The 13435-nt window shown below is 42.3% G+C and overlaps 1 protein-coding gene and 1 long non-coding RNA gene across 3 annotated transcripts in view; one reads left to right on the plus strand and one right to left on the minus strand.

Moving 5' to 3' along the window:
• The window catches only part of LOC142666386 (uncharacterized), a 155313-nt gene that overhangs the window by 131363 nt on the left and 10515 nt on the right, over nt 1-13435 (minus strand). The window lies entirely within an intron of this gene.
• Nucleotides 11595-12657, plus strand: MYADML2 (myeloid associated differentiation marker like 2). Its single transcript, XM_075846000.1, has one exon. It carries the CDS (start codon nt 11653-11655, stop codon nt 12556-12558), a length of 906 nt encoding a protein of 301 aa, XP_075702115.1. The 5' UTR covers nt 11595-11652; the 3' UTR covers nt 12559-12657.

Genomic DNA, 13435 nt, shown 5'->3' on the forward strand with positions numbered 1-13435 from the left:
CTCCTCATTACTATATATTATATGCACACTAGAGACCCCCTCCTCATTACTATATATTATATGCACACTAGAGACCCCCCTCCTCATTACTATATATTATATGCACACTAGAGACCCCCTCCTCATTACTATGTATTATATGCACAGTAGAGACCCCCCTCCTCATTACTATATATTATATGCACACTAGAGACCCCCTCCTCATTACTGTATATTATATGCACACTAGAGACCGCCTCCTCATTACTATATATTATATGCACACTAGAGACCCCCCTCCTCATTACTATATATTATATGCACACTAGTGACCCCCCCCCACATTACTATATATTATATGCACAGTAGAGACGCCCGCCTCATTACTATATATTATATGCACACTAGAGACCCCCCCACATTACTATATATTATATGCACAGTAGAGACCCCCCTCCTCATTACTATATATTATATGCACACTAGAGACCCCCTCCTCATTACTATATATTATATGCACACTAGAGACCCCCCCACATTACTATATATTATATGCACGCTAGAGACCCCCCTCCTCATTACTATATATTATATGCACACTAGTGACCCCCCCACATTACTATATATTATATGCACACTAGAGACCCCCCTCCTCATTACTATATATTATATGCACACTAGTGACCCCCTCCTCATTACTGTATATTATATGCACACTACAGACCCCCTTCTCATTACTATATATTATATGCACACTAGTGACCCCCCTCCTCATTACTATATATTATATGCACACTAGTGACCCCCCCACATTACTATATATTATATGCACACTAGAGACCCCCCTCCTCATTACTATATATTATATGCACGCTAGAGACCCCCCTCCTCATTACTATATATTATATGCACACTAGAGACCCCCTCCTCATTACTATATATTATATGCACACTAGAGACCCCCGCACATTACTATATATTATATGCACACTAGAGACCCCCTCCTCATTACTATATATTATATGCACCCTAGAGACCCCCTCCTCATTACTATATATTATATGCACACTAGAGACCCCCCTCCTCATTACTATATATTATATGCACACTAGAGACCCCCCTCCTCATTACTATATATTATATGCACACTAGAGACCCCCTCCTCATTACTATATATTATATGCACACTAGAGACCCCCCTCCTCATTACTATATATTATATGCACACTAGATACCCCCCTCCTCATTACTATATATTATATGCACACTAGTGACCCCCTCCTCATTACTATATATTATATGCACACTAGAGACCCTCTCCTCATTACTATATATTATATGCACACTAGAGACCCCCCTCCTCATTACTATATATTATATGCACACTAGATACCCCCTCCTCATTACTATATATTATATGCACACTAGATACCCCCTCCTCATTACTATATATTATATGCACACTATAGACCCCCCTCCTCATTACTATATATTATATGCACACTAGATACCCCCTCCTCATTACTATATATTATATACATGCTAGAGACCCCCCTCCTCATTACTATATATTATATACATGCTAGAGACCCCCCTCCTCATTACTATATATTATATGCACACTAGATACCCCCTGCTCAATACTAAATATTATATACACGCTAGAGACCCCCCTCCTCATTACTATATATTATATGCACACTAGAGACCCCCTCCTCATTACTATATATTATATACACGCTAGAGACCCCCCTCCTCATTACTATATATTATATGCACACTAGAGACCCCCCTCCTCATTACTATATATTATATACACGCTAGAGACCCCCCTCCTCATTACTATATATTATATGCACACTAGATACCCCCTCCTCATTACTATATATTATATACATGCTAGAGACCCCCCTCCTCATTACTATATATTATATGCACACTAGTGACCCCCCCACATTACTATATATTATATGCACACTAGAGACCCCCTCCTCATTACTATATATTATATGCACACTAGAGACCCCCCTCCTCATTACTATATATTATATGCACACTAGAGACCCCCCTCCTCATTACTATATATTATATGCACGCTAGAGACCCCCCTCCTCATTACTATATATTATATGCACACTAGTGACCCCCTCCTCATTACTATATATTATATGCACACTAGAGACCCCCGCCTCATTACTATATATTATATGCACACTAGTGACCCCCCTCCTCATTACTATATATTATATGCACGCTAGTGACCCCCCTCCTCATTACTATATATTATATGCAGGCTAGAGACCCCCCCTCTGCATTACTATATATTATATGCACACTAGAGACCCCCTCCTCATTAGTATATATTATATGCACACTAGAGACCCCCCTCCTCATTACTATATATTATATGCACACTAGAGACCCCCCTCCTCATTACTATATATTATATGCACGCTAGAGACCCCCCTCCTCATTACTATATATTATATGCACGCTAGTGACCCCCTCCTCATTACTATATATTATATGCACACTAGAGACCCCCCTCCTCATTACTATATATTATATGCACACTAGTGACCCCCTCCTCATTACTGTATATTATATGCACACTAGTGACCCCCCCACATTACTATATATTATATGCACACTAGAGACCCCCCTCCTCATTACTATATATTATATGCACACTAGTGACCCCCTCCTCATTACTATATATTATATGCACACTAGAGACCCCCCTCCTCATTACTATATATTATATGCACACTAGTGACCCCCTCCTCATTACTGTATATTATATGCACACTAGAGACCCCCTTCTCATTACTATATATTATATGCACACTAGAGACCCCCCTCCTCATTACTATATATTATATGCACACTAGAGACCCCCCTCCTCATTACTATATATTATATGCACACTAGAGACCCCCCTCCTCATTACTATATATTATATGCACACTAGAGACCCCCCTACTCATTACTATATATTATATGCACACTAGTGACCCCCTCCTCATTACTATATATTATATGCACACTAGTGACCCCCTCCTCATTACTATATATTATATGCACACTAGAGACCCCTTCCTCATTACTATATATTATATGCACACTAGAGACCCCCCTCCTCATTACTATATATTATATGCACACTAGAGACCCCCTCCTCATTACTATATATTATATGCACACTAGAGACCCCCCTCCTCATTACTATATATTATATGCACACTAGAGACCCCCCTCCTCATTACTATATATTATATGCACACTAGAGACCCCCTCCTCATTACTATGTATTATATGCACAATAGATACCCCCTCCTCATTACTATATATTATATGCACACTAGTGACCCCCCTCCTCATTACTATATATTATATGCACACTAGAGACCCCCCTCCTCATTACTATATATTATATGCACACTAGTTACCCCCCTCCTCATTACTATATATTATATGCACACTAGAGACCCCCTCCTCATTACTATATATTATATGCACACTAGAGACCCCCTCCTCATTACTATATATTATATGCACAGTAGAGACCCCCGCCTCATTACTATATATTATATGCACACTAGAGACCCCCCCTCCTCATTACTATATATTATATGCACACTAGAGACCCCCCCTCCTCATTACTATATATTATATGCACAGTAGAGACGCCCCTCCTCATTACTATATATTATATGCACACTAGAGACCCCCCTCCTCATTACTATATATTATATGCACACTAGAGACCCCCCTCCTCATTACTATATATTATATGCACACTAGAGACCCCCCTCCTCATTACTATATATTATATGCACGCTAGAGACCCCCCTCCTCATTACTATATATTATATGCACACTAGAGACTCCCCCTCCTCATTACTATATATTATATGCACACTAGAGACTCCCCCTCCTCATTACTATATATTATATGCACACTAGAGACCCCCTCCTCATTACTATATATTATATGCACACTAGAGACCCCCCTCCTCATTACTATATATTATATGCACACTAGAGACCCCCCTCCTCATTACTATATATTATATGCACACTAGAGACCCCCCTCCTCATTACTATATATTATATGCACACTAGAGACTCCCCCTCCTCATTACTATATATTATATGCACACTAGAGACCCCCTCCTCATTACTATATATTATATGCACACTAGAGACCCCCTCCTCATTACTATATATTATATGCACACTAGAGACCCCCCTCCTCATTACTATATATTATATGCACAGTAGAGACGCCCCCTCCTCATTACTATATATTATATGCACACTAGAGACCCCCTCCTCATTACTATATATTATATGCACACTAGAGACCCCCCTCCTCATTACTATATATTATATGCACACTAGAGACCCCCCTCCTCATTACTATATATTATATGCACACTAGAGACCCCCTCCTCATTACTATATATTATATGCACACTAGATACCCCCTCCTCATTACTATATATTATATGCACACTAGAGACCCCCTCCTCATTACTATATATTATATGCACACTAGAGACCCCCCTCCTCATTACTATATATTATATGCACAGTAGAGACGCCCCCTCCTCATTACTATATATTATATGCACACTAGAGACCCCCTCCTCATTACTATATATTATATGCACACTAGAGACCCCCCTCCTCATTACTATATATTATATGCACACTAGAGACCCCCCTCCTCATTACTATATATTATATGCACACTAGAGACCCCCTCCTCATTACTATATATTATATGCACACTAGATACCCCCTCCTCATTACTATATATTATATGCACACTAGAGACCCCCTCCTCATTACTATATATTATATGCACACTAGAGACCCCCCTCCTCATTACTATATATTATATGCACACTAGAGACCCCCTCCTCATTACTATATATTATATGCACAGTAGAGACCCTCTCCTCATTACTATATATTCAGGGCCGCCATCAGGGGGGGACTGGGGGTACTGCAGTGAGGGGCCCGGGCATAAATTTTAAAAAAAGGGGCCCGCACTCTGCCGCTGGAATTAATATACTCACGGCAGTGTGACTCTTACGATTTCATTTCGGTGAAAGCAACAGGTCCCATCACGAAGGAGGGGCCCGTTCATTACATCAGAATAAAATCGTAAGGGCCCGCTGGAGAGTGACATGTGCCTGCCCCTCCTCCTCCGCAACAGTGTGACAGCGTGTGGGGAGGAGACAAGGGGTGGAGACATCACAGCAGCGGGAGTTATGAGCTCAGCCTCGGAGGATACGTCCAGCAGCAGCAGCAGCAGTCGTCTTCTTCTTCAGACACAGTGAGTACTAACTTATGTCTGTGTCCGGCTGCTGCTGCCCGGAGCCTCCTGAAAAGATCTCCTCCTGCCCCCATAGAAAGTAAATATCTTCCCCACCTCTGTATTATGTTAACACCGCAGCATAGGATTGTATCAGCTCTGCGGCTCTTATCTCCCGTCCTGTGTAACATGTGCAATAAACCTGTCTTCTCCCTCTGTTTACACAGGACAGGAGATAAGAGCCGTCCTGGAGCTGATAGTGATACAATCCTATGCTGCAGTGTGAACTAATACAGACGTGCTTTCTATGGGGAGGGGGTAGAGTTAGATGATAATGGGGGCAGGGAGATGATAATGGGGGCAGGGAGATGATAATGAGGGGCAGGGAGATGATAATGAGGGATGATAATGGGGGCAGCGAGATGATAATGGGGGCAGGGAGATGATAATGGGGGCAGCGAGATGATAATGGGGCAGTGAGATGGCATGGGGTAGGGAGGGAAATGAGGCGAGAGTGGGAAGGAGATAATAATGGAGGGAGGATGGCACTTGAGTAGGGATGCACGATGCATCAAAACTTCGATACGGTTTCGATACCGTGCACCCCCAAACGGTTCAATACCGTTATTTCATGTATTTCGATACTAAGCTGTGCGGCGCACAGCTCAATATTGTAATACATGAATGTATGAGAGCGGAGCTGCGGCTGTGTACACAGTCACGGCCCTGCTCCGGAGTCCTGACATGTGCGCGCCGCCAGGATTATGTGATGCGGCCAGCGCTGCACTAATGAGCGGCGGCACTGAAAACAGAACATGGCGGGCGCACTACAAAACACCCCCACATGTTCTGTCTTCAGTGCCTGAACCGCCGCTCATTAGTGCAGCGCTGACCGCGTGCGGGGCGGGGCAATGGTTGTATTACACAGCCGCAGTCCCACTCTATAAAGGCAGAGATCAAAGAAACCTCTCATCTCTGTCGCTATTCCCCTGAATGCTGCGATCACAGCTGACTGCAGCATTCAGGGGAAAATAAGAAGGGGGATGCCCCTTGGATCACGTCACAGGAATCCCTGTGACGCGATTGAGGGGACATACCATATATGGGCAGACAGCCCAAGGTCCAATGAAGGACCCCAGGGCTGTCTTACCTATTTCCTGTTAGGGCATACTCAGGTCTGTCCTAACAACTGCCTGTGTACTATGCGTATATAGATATATACCAGTACATTAAAGTTTCAAAAAGAAAGTAAAAACATAAAGTAATGTTAAATTTAAAAAAAAATACACATACACCTTTTTTACAAACACATTAAAATAAGTCTCAATACATAAAATATACACTTATTCATATGGCGCGGCCGTAATAACCTGCACAACAATTTTTTTGCATCATTTATGATGTGTACGTTGTAAAAAATAAATAAAAACTTCTTTCACTTATTAATGTGAGGCACGAGGTATTATGAATTTTGAACCTCCATGTGCCTCACATTAATAGTAATTAACCCCATCATGTACCTTACACATTAACCCTTTATAATTGAGGAACATGATGGGGTTAATTACTATTAATGTGAGGCACATGGAGGTTAAATTTACCATCACACCTCGCGCCTCACATAAGAAATGGAGAACTGTTTTGTTTTTTTATTACTGTTGGCAAAGTATCGCTTTGTTATCGAAATCGCAATACTACACAAAGCATCGGTACCGAAGTCCAAATACTGGTATCGTGACATCCCTGCACTGGAGGAGGCATTATACAATGGGGGGGGGGTAATAATTGGGTGAAAAGTGATGATATCTGAAGGGAGGGGAGAAATTATACATGGGGAGGGGTAGAGGAAGGAGAGAGTATACCTGGGTAGGGGGAGAAAGCTTATACCGGAGGCATAGTTAGCAACAGTCCTGAATTTGCAGGGACTGTCCTGAATCTAAAGAGGCAGTCCCGGCAAATTACTGTCCCAGACGTGTCTCAGCCACTGCATATTCAATTGTATCTGCGTCCACAGGATGCAGATACAATTGAATACTATGGCAGAGCAGGAAAGTATCAGCTTCCCTGCTCTGCCATTCACCCATCCAGGAGCCGAAATCCCCGGCCAGAGAGTTGCCGACACTCTGGTCGGGGATTCCTCTCCTAGAGGTAGCCCCTGAGGTCACTGTCCATATATGGACAGTGAGGTCAGGGTCTCTCCTGGACTGGAATCCCCTGTAGAGAGTGCCACACACTCCCCTGTAGTCAGCGCCGAACATACCCCCTGTAGATAGCGCCACACCACACTCCCCTGTAGATAGTGTCACACACTGCCCCCTGTAGATAGCACCACACAATCCCATGTAGATAGCGCCACACAATCCCATGTAGATAGCGCCACACCCACCCTGTAGATAGCACCACACACTCCCCCTGTAGCTAGCGCCTCACCCACCCCTGCAGATAGCGCCACACACAGCCCCCCCTGTAGATAGCGCTACACACAGATAACGTGTGTGCAGCGTGTGAAGAGAATGCAAAAGCATCATCCAGACATGCCCGTGGCGGTGGGAGATCTTAGGGACTACATTTTGGTGAGTGACTCTGCTGTGTATAGGGCTTCAGTGCAATGATTTTTGTTTATATTGCCCTCCTACCACCCTGACAGATTCTACACACACACACACACACATACACACACACATACACACACACACACTCACTTTCCCTTTTTGCCCCCCACAGAGCCGCTGTCTCTTGTCTCTTCCTTGTCACTCCACAGAGCACCTGTGAGGTTGCGTCTCCCCCCTGGCTACCACTGCTACATTCAGTTCTCCCAGCCCTGGGACTTAGTTTCTCCCTTTTGCCCTCCGACACCCACCTCCTGTCTCTGCCCTGCTCCTCCAAGAGTTTTATTTTTAATGTGCCCCTACCTCCCGCCCCTTTACATTTTACCCCCCCTCCTAATAACGAGGGGGGCGGGGGCCCAGACTCATTGGCAGTATGGGGCCCAGAAATTCCTGATGGCAGCCCTGTATATATTATATGCCACACTAGAGACCCCCCTCCTCATTACTATATATTATATGCACACTAGAGACCCCCCTCCTCATTACTATATATTATATGCACACTAGAGACCCCCTCCTCATTACTATATATTATATGCACACTAGAGACCCCCTCCTCATTACTATATATTATATGCACACTAGAGACCCCCCTCCTCATTACTATATATTATATGCACACTAGATACCCCCTCCTCATTACTATATATTATATGCACACTAGTGACCCCCCTCCTCATTACTATATATTATATGCACACTAGAGACCCCCCTCCTCATTACTATATATTATATGCACACTAGTGACCCCCCTCCTCATTACTATATATTATATGCACACTAGAGACCCCCTCCTCATTACTATATATTATATGCACACTAGAGACCCCTCCTCATTACTATGTATTATATGCACAATAGATACCCCCCTCCTCATTACTATATATTATATGCACAGTAGAGACCCCCCTCCTCATTACTATATATTATATGCACACTAGAGACCCCCTCCTCATTACTATATATTATATGTACACTAGAGACCCCCCTCCTCATTACTATATATTATATGCACACTAGAGACCCCCCTCCTCATTACTATATATTATATGCACACTAGAGACCCCCTCCTCATTACTATATATTATATGCACACTAGAGACCCCCTCCTCATTACTATATATTATATGCACACTAGTGACCCCCCTCCTCATTACTATATATTATATGCACACTAGAGACCCCCCTCCTCATTACTATATATTATATGCACACTAGTGACCCCCCTCCTCATTACTATATATTATATGCACACTAGAGACCCCTCCTCATACTATATATTATATGCACACTAGAGACCCCCCTCCTCATTACTATATATTATATGCACAGTAGAGACCCCAGCCTCATTACTATATATTATATGCACACTAGAGACCCCTCCTCATTACTATATATTATATGCACACTAGAGACCCCCCTCCTCATTACTATATATTATATGCACACTAGAGACCCCCCTCCTCATTACTATAATTATATGCACAGTAGAGACGCCCCTCCTCATTACTATATATTATATGCACACTAGAGACCCCCCTCCTCATTACTATATATTATATGCACAGTAGAGACGCCCCTCCTCATTACTATATATTATATGCACACTAGAGACCCCCCTCTCATTACTATATATTATATGCACACTAGAGACCCCCCTCTTCATTACTATATATTATATGCACACTAGAGACCCCTCCTCATTACTATATATTATATGAACACTAGAGACCCCCCCACCTCATTACTATATATTATATGCACACTAGAGAACCCCCTCCTCATTACTATATATTTATGCACACTAGAGACCCCCCTCCTCATTACTATATATTATATGCACACTAGAGACCCCCTCCTCATTACTAAATATTATATGCACACTAGAGACCCCCCTCCTCATTACTATATATTATATGCACACTAGAGACCCCCTCCTCATTATCTATATATTATATGCACACTAGTGACCCCCGCAACATTACTATATATTATATGCACGCTAGAGACCCCTCCTCATGACTATATATTATATGCACACTAGTGACCCCTCCTCATTACTATATTATAGCACAGTAGAGACGCCCTCAAATACTATATATTATTGCACACTAGAGACCCCCCTCCCTCATACTATATATTATATGCAACTAGAGACCCCTCAATATAATATTTATGCACCCTAGAGACCCCCTCCTCATTACTATATATTATATGCACACTAGAGACACCCTCTCATTACTATATATTATATGCACCCTAGAGACCCCCTCCTCAGTACTATATATTATATGCACACTAGAGACCCCCCTCCTCATTACTATATATTATATGCACACTAGTGACCCCCGCAACATTACTATATATTATATGCACAGTAGAGACGCCCCTCCTCATTACTATATATTATATGCACACTATAGACCCCCCCACATTACTATATATTATATGCACACTAGAGACCCCCCTCCTCATTACTATATATTATATGCACACTAGAGACCCCCCCTCCTCATTACTATATATTATATGCACACTAGAGACCCCCCTCCTCATTACTATATATTATATGCACACTAGAGACCCCCCTCCTCATTACTATATATTATATGAACACTAGAGACCCCCCTCCTCATTACTATATATTATATGCACACTAGTGACCCCCTCCTCATTACTATATATTATATGCACACTAGAGACCCCCCTCCTCATTACTATATATTATATGCACACTAGAGACCCCCCTCCTCATTACTATATATTATATGCACACTAGAGACCCCCCTCCTCATTACTATATATTATATGCACACTAGAGACCCCCTCCTCATTACTATATATTATATGCACACTAGAGACCCCCTCCTCATTACTATATATTATATGCACACAGTGCCCGAAAGAACCCATTGACTTTAAGGGACTCTGTCAGGTTTCCGCCATGGTGTCCATCGTTTAGCGCATGCTGTGCTATTTTGTCCTGTGGTTTTCACCGAATCCTAAAAAAGCCTCCGACGCAGATGTGGACACAGCAAAGGCCACTTTCACACGGCAGTATTTTGGGCAATATTTTTATTTTGGGCAATATTTTGCATCAGTATTTGTAAGCCAAAGCCTGGAGTGAATTCTACACAGAGAAAAAGTATAATGGAAGGATTTGAACTTCTTCCCTGTTTTGGACTTACTAATAGTTTTGGCTTAAAAACACTGATGCAAAATACTGACCAAAATACGGCTGAGGTAGGTTTCCAAAATTTGTTCTGACAGTAGATTTTTTTTTTACATATTTAAAAATTCTGAAAGAAAATTCACAATTTTTTTTCCCCAATTTTTTTTTTTCAAAAGGTACAATAAATTTATATTTATTTTAATACAACAACAATTAAATATTTAATTGCCTTTGTGGTCATCTTTTGCGCAGAGCGTGTAGATATCATTACCCAGCTCTAGATATTTGTAAGCAGTGACAGGTGGACTTCTGGAATGTTTCTATCTGTAAGCAAAACCATCTCATCCCATCCTAGTGCCAGAGCTGAACTTGGTCCAACACTATAAATACTGCCTCCTATTTATACCCAGGACATGCTTGTCACTCTGAAATTCTCTGCCGTATCAGGCACTTATTGCGGAGGCTAACAGAAGAGGCAGAGGACTACACGACTATATGAGAAGAGACACTGGGTTTGTGGGTTCTGTAGTTGACTCTCTACAGCTGGTCTCCCACTGATTCTGGACATGGATAACTCTGGTGGGCCTTATCTAAACGTGCACGCCCTGTGGTCTAAAGTGGGGATTGTCCGCTTGCTACAGCTTCTCTTTGGATGCACCACCTTCAGCCTGGTTCTCCACAGAGCTGGATTCAGTGCCGCCTATGGAATCTTCTGTGTCTTTGTATGGAGCTTCTGTTTTGCTGTCACCGCACTCATTGTCGTCTGCGACCTGACCCGACTCCAGTCATGCCTGCGTAACCTGTCCTGGGGTAACTTCACTGCGGCCTTTGCAATGCTGGCGGCCCTTATGACCCTCACCACCTCTGTCATCTACCCCCTGTACTTCGTCACATTGAACTGTTCACCCGACTGCGTTACAAGAAACCACCGGTTGGCTGTCAGCGTCTGTGCGGGGCTTTTGTTCCTGGTCTATGCTGTGGAGGTGTTCCTGACACGTGCCAGGCCTGGGATGCCCTGTAGCTATATGGCAACAGCAGCCGGACTACTGAAAGTTGTCCAAGCCTTTGTTGCATGTATAATTTTTGGAGCTCTAGCGACAGAAAGTCAATATAAGAAGTATGTGGCCACTCAGTGGTGTGTGGCTGTGTACAGCTTCTGCTTTGTGGTCACCGTGGTGGTAATAGTGCTCAACATTACTGGACGGGCCGTCACCTTACGTTGCCCCTTTGAACGCTTTGTGGTCATATACACGGTGGTGGCAATATTGATGTACATAAGTGCTTCCGTCATCTGGCCCGTATTCTGTTTCGATGCAAAATACGGGTCACCAACAAGACCATCACGCTGCTCTTGGGGACGATGCCCATGGGACAGTCAACTGGTTGTCACCATTTTTACTCATGTCAATCTACTGCTTTACATTGCAGACTTGGTGTACACACAGCGATTGAGATTTGTGACTCAGCGTTAAAATGGAGCCACAATTTTTGTAATGGACCTGGGGACCAGCGGGATTATTATATATACTGTGCGCAGAAACCTATGGGACTTCCTAATGTTATTATTATGTTTTATGATGTTATAATGTTATTCATCTACCTATTGATTCACTAATGTTGTTGTATGGAGGTGCAAAAAGAGCTGTCAACCATAACTTATATACACAGAGTCTATTTTTAATAAATTGTGACTGTCACTTCTAAAAGAAACCGCACACTCTTCATGATTTATATATAGGATAATGAATTTGTGAATACTACAAATATGCGAAATCAGTGGATTTTGTGACCTTATAAAAAGCGCAAGGTCGTGTATTTTTGTTGAAGCCAAAGCGAGATCTATCAGTGGTGATCAACAAGTGGTCCTCAGGTGTTCCCTTTCTACTATGTGTTACCGTATACAGTAACCAGCGCCATACACACTTCACTGCACACACAACACTTCAATGCTCATTTATGGATCTATTGGAGTCCATATGCTGTGTCATTAAAGGCTATGTACACCTCTGAAATCTTTTTTATATATGTGTGTGTGTGTGTCTGAGACACGCAGTACCTGCTGACACTGAACCCGTCAGTCCCGCAGACCTGACAGATACAGGTTTCAGCGCACGATACAGCTGCTCCGTATACAGGATACAAAGCAGCTGTATCTCAAAAAGTACAAATAATTTTTAATAATATGTATGTTGAAAGTTGCACCAAATACACTTGATAGACATTTTTTTTTATATATATATATATATATATATATATATATATATATAAATGATTTAAAAGGTTTACGTAGCCTTTAAATAGGCTTTTGCCCTGATATTTTAAGGGTTACACTCTTGAGGGTACAGAAGG

This window comes from Rhinoderma darwinii, chromosome 13 (genome assembly GCF_050947455.1).
Source record: "Rhinoderma darwinii isolate aRhiDar2 chromosome 13, aRhiDar2.hap1, whole genome shotgun sequence".
NCBI classification, from domain to species: domain Eukaryota; kingdom Metazoa; phylum Chordata; class Amphibia; order Anura; family Rhinodermatidae; genus Rhinoderma; species Rhinoderma darwinii.